The 13,840-nt window shown below is 35.7% G+C and overlaps 1 protein-coding gene across 1 annotated transcript in view; it reads right to left on the bottom strand.

Moving 5' to 3' along the window:
• The window catches only part of SLC35D1 (solute carrier family 35 member D1), a 47,231-nt gene that overhangs the window by 13,901 nt on the left and 19,490 nt on the right, over positions 1-13,840 (bottom strand). Inside the window, exons 9-11 of the mRNA XM_081306583.1 lie at positions 10,308-10,375; positions 9,102-9,180; positions 5,858-5,940 (exon numbers count right to left, since the gene is read on the bottom strand). Of these exons, the coding sequence (XP_081162709.1) occupies positions 5,858-5,940; positions 9,102-9,180; positions 10,308-10,375 (230 nt within the window). The remainder of the gene's footprint in view (positions 1-5,857; positions 5,941-9,101; positions 9,181-10,307; positions 10,376-13,840) is intronic.

Raw genomic sequence — 13,840 nt, 5'->3', positions numbered from 1 at the left:
CCATTTTTACCCCAAATACAGATTGCAGAATCACATCGGTTACACATCCACATTTTTACATACTGCCCTATTAGTAACTGTTGTATTCTGCTACCTTTCCTATCCTCTACTATTCAAGCCTAAGTCACAGGCCGTGGCCCAGACTTGGATGGAGTACAGAAACATGTTCCCTCTTCATTCTACTCATTCCCCATCCTCTCTGCTTTTTTTTTTTTTTTTTTTTTTTTTTTTTTTTGAGGCTTGGCAGAGCCCTCATATCCTGTCACTTGGAAAAAGGACTTTAGGAGAATTGGAAACAGGAATCTCAATATAGCTCAGATCAGGGAAAAAAAAAAAAACACCACCACCACTACCCATAACAAAAACCCTCCCTAAATCACAGAATCAACATTGGATTAAGCCTGAAAAGATACTAAGCCTCCTATCTCTAGCACCTGAATCATACCAGAGAAGACTCTTCAAAAACTTTTCTTAAAACAGCAAAAATACTAGGAAGGGTGCAGGGGAGCAAGATATGTCCAAGTGTAATCATAGGTTATTTTAAGAATACAGTTCTATTAGTGATTTTCTTCAAAGCATAGTCTGTCAATATTAACTGACATCATTTTCAAACAAAGTGAAATCTAATAAGTAGCTCCTGTAAAAATGGGATTTGTTTGTTTATTTTGGGCACTGAAGACTGAGCCCTGGGGCACTTACCACTGAACCACATCCACAGCCCCTTTTTGGTGGGGGTGAGAGGGACAGGGTCTCGCTAAATTACAGAGGCTGGCTTTGAACTTGCAATTCTCCTGTCTCAGCCTCCTGAGTTGTTGAGATTACAAGTGTGCCCCACTATGCCTGGCTGTTAAGTTTGGTTTATATATTAAATATGAAAAAAGTATCTACAATCTCTGATTCTGCTTACTGACTAGTGGAAGAAAACTAAAAGAAAGGTAAGCAATGAAGTCATAATTTTCATTTTGAAGAGAAAAAGTGGGGATATATTAGATAATATACTTTCCTTGCCAAAAGCTAATGAACACATTATAATGGAAATATTTAAATAGGAATCAGGATACCTAAATTAAAATGCCAACTCTGCAAAGAATTTGAGTGCTAATTGGCTGAATAAAGCATATTATATATCTCCCTAGCCTTGTAATAAAATGGGGATTAAAGAGAGATATGGAACTTTAAAATTTATTACAAATGAAATGTGAAAGCAATTAGAAATTACTAAAAATGTCAAGAATACCATTGACATCATTGTCATATAGTCTAATAAAATGGTACCACTTAAAAAACTTGAACCAAGACTATATAATTAACCAGAACTACCTGTTACAATAACTCCACTAGAACAATTTTCAAGATGTTCCTTTTGATACATATTAGAAGATTCATGTTATAATATTTCAACACTTTCAGATACCCAGGAGGTTTTCTTTAAATAACCTGAAATGTGAAAAAAGATAACCTAACTTTTATTTATTTACTTCTTTACTTTATAGCTTTATTGAGATATGATTAATACATTAAAAAACTATATGCTATTTATTTATTTAATAGTTTTACTGAGGTGTGAGTGATACATAAATGCCTACATCTTTCAATTATTTATTTTGTAGCTTTATATATATAAAACCTACATACATTTAATGAATACAAATTTATGATATACATACACCTCTGATACTGTCACCAAAATCAAGGTAGTGAACATCTCCATCAGTTCTAAAAGTGCCCTGTGTGCCTTTGCCTTTTTATTTTCTTTTTGTAGTAAGAATACTGAACATGAGATCTTCCCTCTTAATAAAATTTTAAGTGTCCAACACTACATTAATATAGGTACTACAATGTCAATACATATCTATGATTTATATATTGTAATAACTTCATACCCACTGAACATCTCCTCCTCATTCTCCCTCCTCACATTTCCTGACAACCATCATCCTATTTTCTGTTTCTGTAAAAACAGTCAAACAAGTGGAGTCATGCATTATTTGTCCTTCCATGACTGACTTATTTCACTGAGCATGATGTCTTTCAGGTCCATCCAGGATAATGGAAATGATAGAATTTTCTTGGTTTAAGGCTGAATACTATTTCATTTCACATTTTTAAAATCTATGTATCAGAGAAAATTTGGGTTGTTTCCATATCTTAGCTACTATGAATAATTTTTCTATGAGATCCTGATTTCAATTCGTGTGGATGTATGCCCAGGAGTGGAAGTGCTAGGTCATATGGCATTTCTACTTTTAATGTTTTGAGGATCCTCCATACTGTTTTCCATGGCAACTGAACATTTCCACCCATATTCTGTGGATTCCAATTTCTCCACACTACTGCTAACACTAGTCTTTTGTTTTTTGATAGTAGCCATTCTTAAAGGTATGAGATGGTACTACACTGTAGTTTTGATCTGTGTTTCTCTGATATTGGTGATGTTAAGCACTTTTTCCTATACCTGCCAATCATTTGTATGTCTTCTTTGAAGACTGTCTTTGCCCAATTTTTAATCAGGTTATGTTTTTGCTATTGAGTTATGTGGATTTCTTAAGTATTTTGGAAATTAACCCTTTATCAGCTACATGGTTTGCTAAGTCTTTTGTCCCATTCTGTGGGTAGCTTTATCCCTCTGCTGTCTCCTTTACTGTGCCAAAGCTTTTTTATTTAATGTAGTCCCAATTATCTATTTTTGCCTGTGCTTTTGATGCCAGATCCATGAACTCAAGACCAAGGTCATGAAGTACTGTCCTTATTCTTTTAGGGATTTTACAGTTCCAGGTCTTATGCTTAAGTCTTTAAACCAATTTGAGTTGATTTCTGTATATAGTGTAAGATAAGAGAGTGATTTCATTATTTTGCATGTGGATATACAATTTTGCCAACACCATTTATTGAAAGCATTATCCTCTCCCCACTGTACGTTCTTGGCATCTTTGTCAAAAATCAATTGATCACAAATATGTGGGTTAATTTCTGGGTTCTCTATTTTGTTCGCCCAGAAGGCTTTATGCCAGAACTCTATTTATTAAATTACTTCAGCTTAGTAATAAATTCTGAAATCAGGAAATGTGGTACCTCTATCTTATTCTTTCTCAAGACAGCTTTGGCTGTTCTTGGGTCTTTTGATACTCTGTATAAATTTTAGGACTTTTTTCTATTCTGTAAGAAATGCCATTTGGATTTGATGGGAATAGCACTTAAATCTGTGCACTGCTTTGAGTAGTATGGGCATTTTAACAATATTAAGTCTTGAATAAAGAATATACAATGTCTTTCCAATAGCGCATGGGGGGTTGGGGGAGTCTTTGATTTTTTTTTATCAATGTACCATAGCTTTCAGTTTGTAATAAATATTTTGCTTTCTTGGTTAAATTTATTTATAAATATTTTATTCTTGATGCTATTTTAAATAAAATTGTTTTCTTAATTTCTTTTTCAGGTGGTTTAATATATAGAAATACAATAGTTTTTTGTATATTGATACCTAACCTTTCTATCTTACAGGAGATTTGAGTGGCAGAGATCTGAAACAGAAGTTCTTACTTCATTTTGGCCATTATATCATTTATTTCAAGGAAGACAAAAAGAAAACCAACTCATCCCTGAGTTGGGTCTATATTTGTGTCACATGATCCTTTAATTCAGATTTTTAAAAATGAAATTCAGGGCACACTCAGAACAGATTCTCCATTTTACCCCATCCTGACCCTTCCTCATATATATTCATGAAATATTAAGACTGATATTAAGGAGTGAATGGGTACTTTACATTTATCATTGTTTCACTCTAACACCTCTAAAGAAATAGTTATTTTCATTCCCAACACATAAGAAAACAAACTCAGAAGGGATAAACAATTTGCTCAAAGTCACAAAGAAGGTAAGCATCAATGCAATTCCAATCAAGGTCTCAAACTCAACCTCTTAAAATATTCATTCTTCAGTTATCTATATACTATACCAATCTTCCTACCAACCCCTGATCCTTCAAATAACAAATGATTTTTCCTCTAAAAGACAGACAACAACAGTGGCAAATTACATGTCAGGGAAAGGCCAAAAATGATTTATTAACCTGTTAGTAATATTAGTATTAATTTTCATATTGATTCATCAGGAAGATAGAATAGTTATTATCATTGGTTTACATTTTAAGAACTAAAAGATAAGAGAAATTAAACAATTTGCTGTATGTTAAAAAGATATTACCTATACTACTAGAGATCCTTACAGTTCCCAAAGTGCTTATTTACCAATCCATACAGAATTCAGAAAGCAATTATTCATTAAGCAACTATCAGGACTCATACTAGAAGCTTGAAAAAACATCAGTGAACAATAAAAGCAGAGATTTCTATCCTCATGGAACTTACATTCTAGCAGGGGAGACAGAAATAGTAAATACAAGTAAGCAAATTATACATGATATTAGATGGTGATGCTCTGGAAAAGATAAGTAGAAGAGGCAGGGTAAAAGGATGTTAAAAGAAAGAACATTGCGCTTTAAAATAAGGTGGTCAGTGTGGATTTACTTGAGAAGGTAACATTTGAGCAAAAATTTACAGACATAAAGGAATAAGGCATGCAAATGTTCCAGGCAGAAGAAAAATCTAGTCCAGCAGCCATAAAGAGAGAGCATGCTCAACATTCTAGAGAACAACAAGAGGTTTAAGTGGATGAAGTGGAGTAAGAGAGAAGGTAAGAAAGTTAGAGAGGTAAAGAGAGAACAGATCTTACAGGATCTAGTAAGGACTTAGAAAGCTAAGGTAGTTATTGGGAGAATTGAAAGAATGATCTAATTACCTTTGATAAGCCTACACTGACTATTCTGTTGAGAATTGACTGGGAAGAGGAAGGTTCATGAGTCAAACCAGGCATACAAGTATTTAACACTAGGGTAAAAATCTAGACCAGAGATGCTGAGGTTAAATGATGATGAAAGTAATGCAGAAGGTGAGAAGTGATCCTTTGCTGGATATTTTCTGAAGATAAAGCCAACAAAATTTGCTAACACACTGGACATTGGATACAAGATAGGAAAGTCAAGGATAACTCCAAAGTTTTTGAATTGAGCATCTAGAAGGATAGCATCTCCAACAACCAAGATGATAGAGACAGTGGGTGGAGGAGAAGTGGAGGAAATAAAAGGAGCTCAGTTTTGGACAGGTCAGCTAGATATGTCAAGTAGGCTGTTAAACAAATTTAATTTTAGAACAGGGGTCTGTCCCAAATATAAACGTGATAATTTTTAGGCATATAACTAACATTTAAAACCGTGAAATTCAAATTGCCAAAACTAGAAATGATTTTTCATAAATACCTGAACTGATAAAGATTAAGTAAGATCTAAAGAAAGTTACTGATATATACAAATCAATTGTAATAGGGCTGGTATTCTTTTTTTTTTTTTTTAGTTACAGATGGACACAATATCTTTATTTATTTATATGTGGTGCTGAGGATCGAATCCAGTGCCTCACACGTGCAAGGCAAATCTCTACCACTGATCCACAACCCTAGCCCAAGAAGTGGAATTCTTTAGCTCTTAATTTTTGAGAATGCTTCACTGCCAGCTAGTATAATTAAACAACTGTCCTTTGAAAGCTAAATAAAGGAAGTTTACCTACCAGAAAAGATTTCCTAAATAATGTGCACAGAATATGAAATTATTTTCTCCCTTTTTCTCAAAAAGCATTATGTAGGGACATTAAATATCTAGCACAATGTAAGCATTCCATAAATATTATTTAATAAGTAAATAAATTTGCCATTAAATAACACAAGCTTACTGTGACATTATTTTGAGTATCTAAACCCTATTTGTCAATGAGGTTATATTTAATTAAACATTTTTATTTACCTGATATTTAAGCCAATGAAATTTGTCCATGTGAAAATATAATCTCCACCAAAGACCATTCCAATGTAAGTTATTAATATATTCTAAAAAGAAAAAAAGTGATATATTGTTACATAGGTTTAACCAAGTTTTTTAAATGTACATATAAACTCATCCATGCTGTGACCTTAAATACCCTTAAAATACAAAAACAAACAGTAACAACATAAACCCATTAACCCTAAAGTGACTGTAGTATGAACAAGGACACCAGTAAGAAGTCAATGACATTACCTGTTCCCAAATTATTTCTCCAGAAGTAAATGCTTGTAGATCATTAACAAGATTATCAAACTTTCCCTGCCTTGTGGGATGGCTGACAGATGGCTTTTTACTCTGACTGGGATAACTACTGATTATGAGAGAAAGAATAAAGAATGAAAGAATGCTAACATGCAAACATCTTTCCTCTTCTTTTAAAAAGGAAAAAGGGGATGATGGGAACTTTGCCAACATGAAGACTATTATTAGAGAAATTTTCCTTGCTATCTTCAATAACACATGGGAAGTCATTTTGAAGTATTATATCTAAAATCACTTCTGACACTCCTAGGTATAAACATCCAGCTCTCTTTAATTATCTTCAGATTAAAAAAGCAGAAAACGACTTTCTAAAGTTTAAACTATCATTCAATTCCTTTCAAATATTCCTTCTTTTATATTCATAAGTTACTGCTTCCCTCTCTTTTGAAACTACCATAAACTGTCAATGTAGCAACATTCCTGGATCAGGCCTAAAGGCCAGGACTTGGTTATAGCTTGGTGGTAGACTGCTTGCCTAGCTAAGGCAATCGGTGCAATCTTCAGTAGTGAAAAAAACAAAAACTAAAAACAAAACTTCGAAATAACTTTCATAAGAGTGCTCTTTCAGAAAGCATTCAAAATTACACCAGCTTCTTCTAGGTCTAAGGATAGTGACAGCAAGTTACCTTACAGCAGGGTTTTTTGTTTTTTTTCTTGTATTTGTAGATAGACATCAGGACTTTGTTTTATTTGTTTATTTTTATGTGTGCTAAGGATCAAACCCAGTGCATCAGACCAAGCGCTATGCCACTGATCTACAGCCCCAGCCCTAGAGCAGATTTTGTTATTGAAGGATAAAATATATGTATTTTGTAATAGTAAACAAGGCCAATAGGTATTCTGGAAAAAGTAAATAATAGGACCTCTCTTTGAATACAAAGATCCAGGGAGAAAGTGAATTAATTTGCATAAACTGTCCAGGAAACTTCAGAAAGGAGGGGGGCCTACCAAGAGCACAACTTGCTGCTCAAAATCAGAAAAGTTGTAGGTATATATTAGGGTATCTTAAGCAACATTTGCTATCAGGAGGACACCAACCTCCCCCAGACAGAATGTTACAGGAAGCACAGAAGAGTATACTGTGAGCTCAAAACTAAGACTGTAATTCTCCAACTTTAGTGTATCTGAGAATTATCTGGAAACCTTGTTAAAAATGAAGATTTCCAGGTTATACTCTACAGATTGTGATTTAGTTTATCTGCAGTAGGCCTGGGGATTCCTTTTTTAACCAGAAATACTAAGTGATTTTCCTATCACACCTCACCAAAGAGAAATGAGGAATCTGACAGAGGGTTTGTGAAGTTGGGATCCTTAAGAACAGAAAGAAGCTTAAAGCCTCCTGAAAGAACAGCTGAGCAGAAAAGCTAGTAAAAGAAAAGCAGAAAAGTTAATGAAAGAAGCACCACTGTAGCTTTGGTAGATTCTAACTCCCATCTATTAGCTCTCCTTCAACAGTGAGACCATGCAGCAGTGAGGAGCAAAAGCAATTAATCCGGTAATACAGTTTTTCCCTCAAAGGTCTGAAATAAATCTGCTCCCTTGGGACTGAGTAAATCCTTGGTTACTTAATTATATCAAAAGAATATATCAAAAGTATACCAAAAGAAAAGTATGGACACACATTAGGTATCACTGTGTGTGTATCCCATGTTCACAACAGTCAAGTACACACTAAAAAATTCCAAGCAAGTCATTTAATTATTTAAACCAAACATAGGCTTTCCTACCCCATCCTTCTCCTTAGCTAAAACATGGTACCAAATGCCCTATCTCCTATGTTCTAACTGCTCTTATTCTAAAGATACAAGCCATCCACTTTGCTCTTGAAGCATCACTATGCAAAACCAAAACACAGCAGAGAGCTATTTTGAGGGGCTAAAACTATCTCAGTCAGCCCAGTCCCTTGTCTTTAGCTTTCTGGGAGAATTCACACAATTGACTTGTTATAGCTTAATTTAGAAATCTATTCATGTCAAACACTCTAATTTCATGATTTGAAGCTACAGACTTTAGGAAATTATAACCCAATCTGATTTCTAACAGGAGATTGGGCAGGCCTCATTCCACTGGGGGTGCAGAACACCAGGGATGGGCCCCACTCCACTGGGGGCATGTTTTACTTAGTAGTCAGCAAAAATGTTACCTCTACTGATGACTATTGAAGCATCAGAAAGGAAGCCACCAAAGTAACCATCCTCTTCTTCCCAAATGATCATGGACTTACCTCTCTGTCTTGTCTTTTTTAGAAAGTAAACCCACTTGGCTAATTCAGATATGCCATGACCTCCTTGATCTTAAAGAGCTAGAATCACAAAGTCAGATGAAAGAGGCCTCAGGCTTCAGTGAACTTTAGCTCAAGACTCAAGTCAACTTGGCTCTCTTGGCTGAAGACAAATGAGTCTCCCTCAAATAAAACAGTTCAGGAGGAAGCAACATTACTGAAAATGTCAGACACAATTTTTAAAAGTAGGTCATATAAGGTCTGGCTCAGTCATAGGAAAAGCACCCTTGATTAGCTTTTGGCCAGCACCTCTTCACACAGAACACCAGAACTCAGTGAAACAGAGCAGTTCTTGCTTCGGTTAATGGGATGGGCCTATCACTACTAAGCTATTCATCTGCCCTGTCACAAATAGCCTAAATTTTCTTTCTTCCTCTACTCTAAGATAATACATTTTCCTTTTCCCGCACTCCTCAGAGCTAAGTTGCCTGCAAGCAGACCAGGCCCTTCCTGAATTCTTAAGGACTATTAGAAATGCAACACAACCCATCAAAACTAATAAGATAGAACAGGAAATAAGGATTATGGGACTTAAGAACACAAAAAGATTATTATTTTAGAGGATCAATAATCAAAAAAAGCACATACCAAAAAGATACCAGTATTTTTTTTTCAACTTACCTTAATACAGCCAACTATTGTAGTTGTAAGAGCAGAATTATACTGAGTGCAGAGCACTGTGGCATACATCAAGATGAACCTAGGGTGAAGAAGGAAAAGGTACATCATAATGAAGACCCAGTGCTTACTTTAAAATAATCTCTAGCCAAGAGAAAATAGTCAGTGTTGGCCATGCTAGCTCATTCTGGTCACCAAGCAACTGTGAGCTTTCTTCACCTCACTGTTGTTACACTGAAGCTTCAGATTTTTTAAGACTTCTAAAGAGAAACACACATCCAATTCCTGTCCTGGTGTTTTTCTGATCCCCTCAACAAAACCATGAAACTATTACTTATAATGATGAGTATTCTTTAGCAATCATGCTTCCTACTATCTCACCTAAGCTTAGACAGAAAGCTCAGATCTCACAACCCTAGCTCACTTGTATACCTCTCATGAGGACAATGTGACCTCTGGACAGGATGAAGGCAAGAGGGATTCTTAAGGATGGAAGAAAATCAAACTGGAACTACTTTAAGAGGGGATACAGGCTCCCTCAATAACTAAGTAGCAGCACTTGGAAATCCTAGGTTCCCACTGAGACTTTTGAGCTGACTTAATCCTAGGGAAGCATGTCATTATATTCTGAAGCACCTGCTCACTATGTGCCAGGTCCAGTCACAGATGAGCTGACTGGCTAAGGGAAGGACACATTATAGAAACATGAAAGTGAGGAGAGAAGCATGTTTGCAGATACTCTTTGCCTTTTACATCTTCTCTTCTAGACAGAAGACAACATGGTAGAGAGAAGTCAATTAGCCCCAGAGTCAAATGCAGCCTTGCCATCTACTGCTTGTGCAAACTTTGATAATTAATTTTTGAGCCTGCTTTCTCATAGGTAAGAGAACAACAACATGTGTCAAACTGTCAATGTATAGATAAAATAATGCATACTGAAATATAATGATGCTTATTATAGACAAGGCCAATGGATAAATATCAGCTCTTTTCTTCCTCTAACATGACTTTGGGATCAATTCAGCAGCCTTAAGAGCACACTCCCAGGTGGTACTATGAAACCACTTGAATCTGGAATTGATTATCCTAAGCTGACACACTCAGGAGCCCAAACAGATACTGGGAAATGAGGCAAATGAACTCCTGAACAAATTTCTCTAATCTATGTCTCTAGGAAAACTACCTGCTAACAAGGTGATAAACACTCACCCCATCACACAGGAGAGGGTGAACTGTAGAAGAAAGAGGGTGTCGGCCCAACCTTCAAACTCCATTGCCTGTAATACGCAAGGAAGCATTAGATTTTAGAGCAGGCCCTCAGAAGGAGCTCATTCATTCATTAATGAAAATCCTTTTATGTGTGTACCCCCAACATGCACATGCACACATGCACACACACACACACACACACACACACACAGGCATGCATTTCCCTGCATCACTCCCAGGATAGAGTGATGTTCAAGTTTCAAATATATCAAACTGAACCAACAAAAAATTTTAAAAGACATCCTACTTTCTAAAATGTAATGTGGGGAGATTTTGTACTTCTCCCTACTGGTGCAAAGAAATATCTATTTCCTTAAGGCACACGTCCACATCTGGCTAAACTCAGCTATTCTCCCAGATGGCTGTTAATGTACTAGCGTTAAAGGTTTTCTCCAACATTAAAACACATTTCTAGCCAGGAGCAGTGGCGCACACCTGTAATCCCTGCAGCTAGGGAGGCAAAGGCAGGAGGATTGTGAGTTCAAAGCCAGCCTCAGCAATTTAGTGAAGCACTAAGCAACTCAGTGAGACCTTGTCTCTAATAAAATACAAAACAGGGTTAGGGATGTGGTCAAGCACCCCTGAATTCAATCCCAGGTATCTCCTCCCCCTCTCAAAAAAATTTCCTACTTGGCAATATGTGAAAACTCAAGTATAGAAGTAATTATACAAATACACCTAAGGTCTACTCCGGGAGATTTATTGTTCATATATATATGACATGATATAATATCATATATATTTTATATATATATATATATCATCACACACACACACACACACATATATGCACACACCACAATTTGTTTAGTCAAGAGTCAATGGACTTTTATTTGGGCTGTTTCTACAATTGTTATTATAAATAAAGCTGCAATTAACCTTGGAGTAAAAGTCTATTAATACACTATTATTTGCCTTTGGTAAATATCTAGGACATTAGATTGCTAGTTCTTTTGGTAAATTTATCCTTAATTTTATAAGATAAACTTTTTTCTTATAAACTGTAAACTTTTTTCCAAAGTAGCTACATAATTATATATTCTCCCCAGCACTGTATGAGAGCTCTCACCATTGTACATGTTCATCAATATTTAGAATTCCCAGAGGCTATTCTGGTCAGTGACATGTGGCATTTCAGAATTCTAACTTGTTTCCCTAATGACTAACAAGGATTGGGTATCTTTTAATGTGCTTATCTGACATCAGTATTTCTTTTTTTATAGTCTACCCAAATCTTTTGCCAAATTTTAATTAAAAGTCTTCTGATGATTGAGTTTTAAGGTTTTTTTCATACATTCTTGATGAATATCTTTAATCATGTACATCTGGTATACACACACATGCATGGATGACCTAAGAGTAAAAAATAATCAGAATTATATAGCAAAAACCTTAAATAAATCTCTCTATACTCTATATACAGGAGTTCCTTCCCTCCTTAATCTCCTATGCTAACGGGGCATGACTCTGACATGTATTAAGTCAGGCCTTGGGGCACTATGCTAAAGAGGATTTAATTAGGTCTGCTCATAATGAAATAGAAAACTACAGCAATAAATAATACTGCCTAATATTTGTGGAGTGCTTCTGAATAGATCATGTCATTTGAGTCCCGTGATAACCCTCTAAAATGAAAAAGCCAAGTCATATTATCCCCAGAAGACATCAAATGACTAACTAACTTTAGGTCACAAAGCTAATATATTAGACTCAAATCTACACATTCCAAGTCCATGGCTCTTTACAATGAACATTAAATTTTATTCAGGAAAAATGCCCCAAATATATACTGCATAGCCCCCCCCCCCAATTTGGGGACATAGTAACTATTCTGTAGAATATTAAAATAAATCTTTTGGCCATTATTCTATTTATACAATTCAAAAACAGAAAAATAATTCTCAGAGGATTTATTTTCCCCATTTCCCTAAGTATTTGGCCTATGTCTGAAGAAAGCCAGTCTATGACACAAGTAGCCTGCTGCATTCCTCTACTTTACCACAAGAATAGATCTTTGACAGCAACAAAATCAGCAGCAGCCATTTGAAAGTACAGCTGAAGGACAAATATGACCCATTTAGTCACCTCAAGAGCCCACCCTCCCTGCCATGTGCCATAAGGACAGCATTAAGAAAGCAATAAAAGCTACCACTTATTACAAGCTTCCTATGTGCCAGACTCAGAAATATTCAGTAACTTTTCCAAAATTATTCAGCTAGTAAGAGCTTGTTCAGCTCCACAGCCTACAGTCCTTCTATCTATACTTCTGGGAAACAACACAAGTTTTTCTACTCGATGGCTGCTCTTATCAGATCTGTGAGTCAAAAGCAGGAGTTCTACTTGTAACTCTGCATTAACTTTCTGTGAGGTCATAATAAAGTCATTTAAACTCTATGAGCCCTTGTCTATATTACAAAGGTAGAAAACAATCTGCTCCTTCTGCTTTTTGCTAGAAACAACTGGGAGAATAAAATAAGATATATAAATTATATAAATATACACAGAATTTATAAACAGAAGAGATTATTTACTTAAGCTTCCACCACTATCATTATTAACTCATGGTGGTAGATTTGCAGGGAAGAAAAAAAATTTTTTTAAGGTTCTGGGGACTGAACCCAGGGCCATACACATGCTAGGCAAGTGCTCTATTATTAAGCAACACCCACAGCCCCAACAGGCAAACCTTTTTATTTTCCCTATGATAGGAGATACAGAAGGCACAACGATCATGTACTTTTTTTAATCAGGAAAAATAAAATGTTTAAACAAAACTTCTGCCTCTAGAGAAAACTCTGATAAAGAGTCACTGTGACGAGAATGACCTGACTGGTCATTCTGTGCATAACACAGAACTAAATAGGACTCTGCTACAAGCTCCATGATCTGTAATCTTGGCTAAGTGGTGGCTGTGGTTACAGACTGAACATACAAAAGATGCTTTCTTAGGCTTCCTTCTGTTTTGAATGAAGTCTCCACCTCTACAGGTGCTGGTGGTGTCATGTAATTCCACGGGTCAAAACCTCCAGGAGTGAAAAGAGTGTCATACAATCAAAGGGCAAAGGTTATATGGACCTACCATGTTCTGTGTAAGATTTTTAGTCAAATAAAAATATTTGAAACAAAAAAGGTTAACTATAAAATTTGTTCTTTACTTGCTTAGATAAAGGATATTAAAAGATTTAGGGAGTATCTGAGTAAGATTAAGCACTAACATGACATACAATAATAAAACTAAAATCTAGTCCAGGAATGCAATCAGATTTTTTTTTTTTTTTTTTTTATACCAGGGATTGATCTGAGGGGCACTCAACCACTGAGCCACATCCCCAACCCTATTTTGTATTTTATTTAGAGACAGGGTCTCACTAAGTTGCTTAGCACCTCGCTTTTGCTGAGGCTAGCTTTGAACTCACCATCCTCCTGTCTCAGCCTCCAGAGACACTGGGATTATAGGCATGAACTACTGTGCC

This window comes from Spermophilus citellus (assembly GCF_964194105.1).
Source record: "Spermophilus citellus genome assembly, chromosome: 9".
Taxonomy (NCBI): Eukaryota; Metazoa; Chordata; class Mammalia; order Rodentia; family Sciuridae; genus Spermophilus; species Spermophilus citellus.
This window is presented reverse-complemented; position numbering and strand designations above follow the sequence as displayed.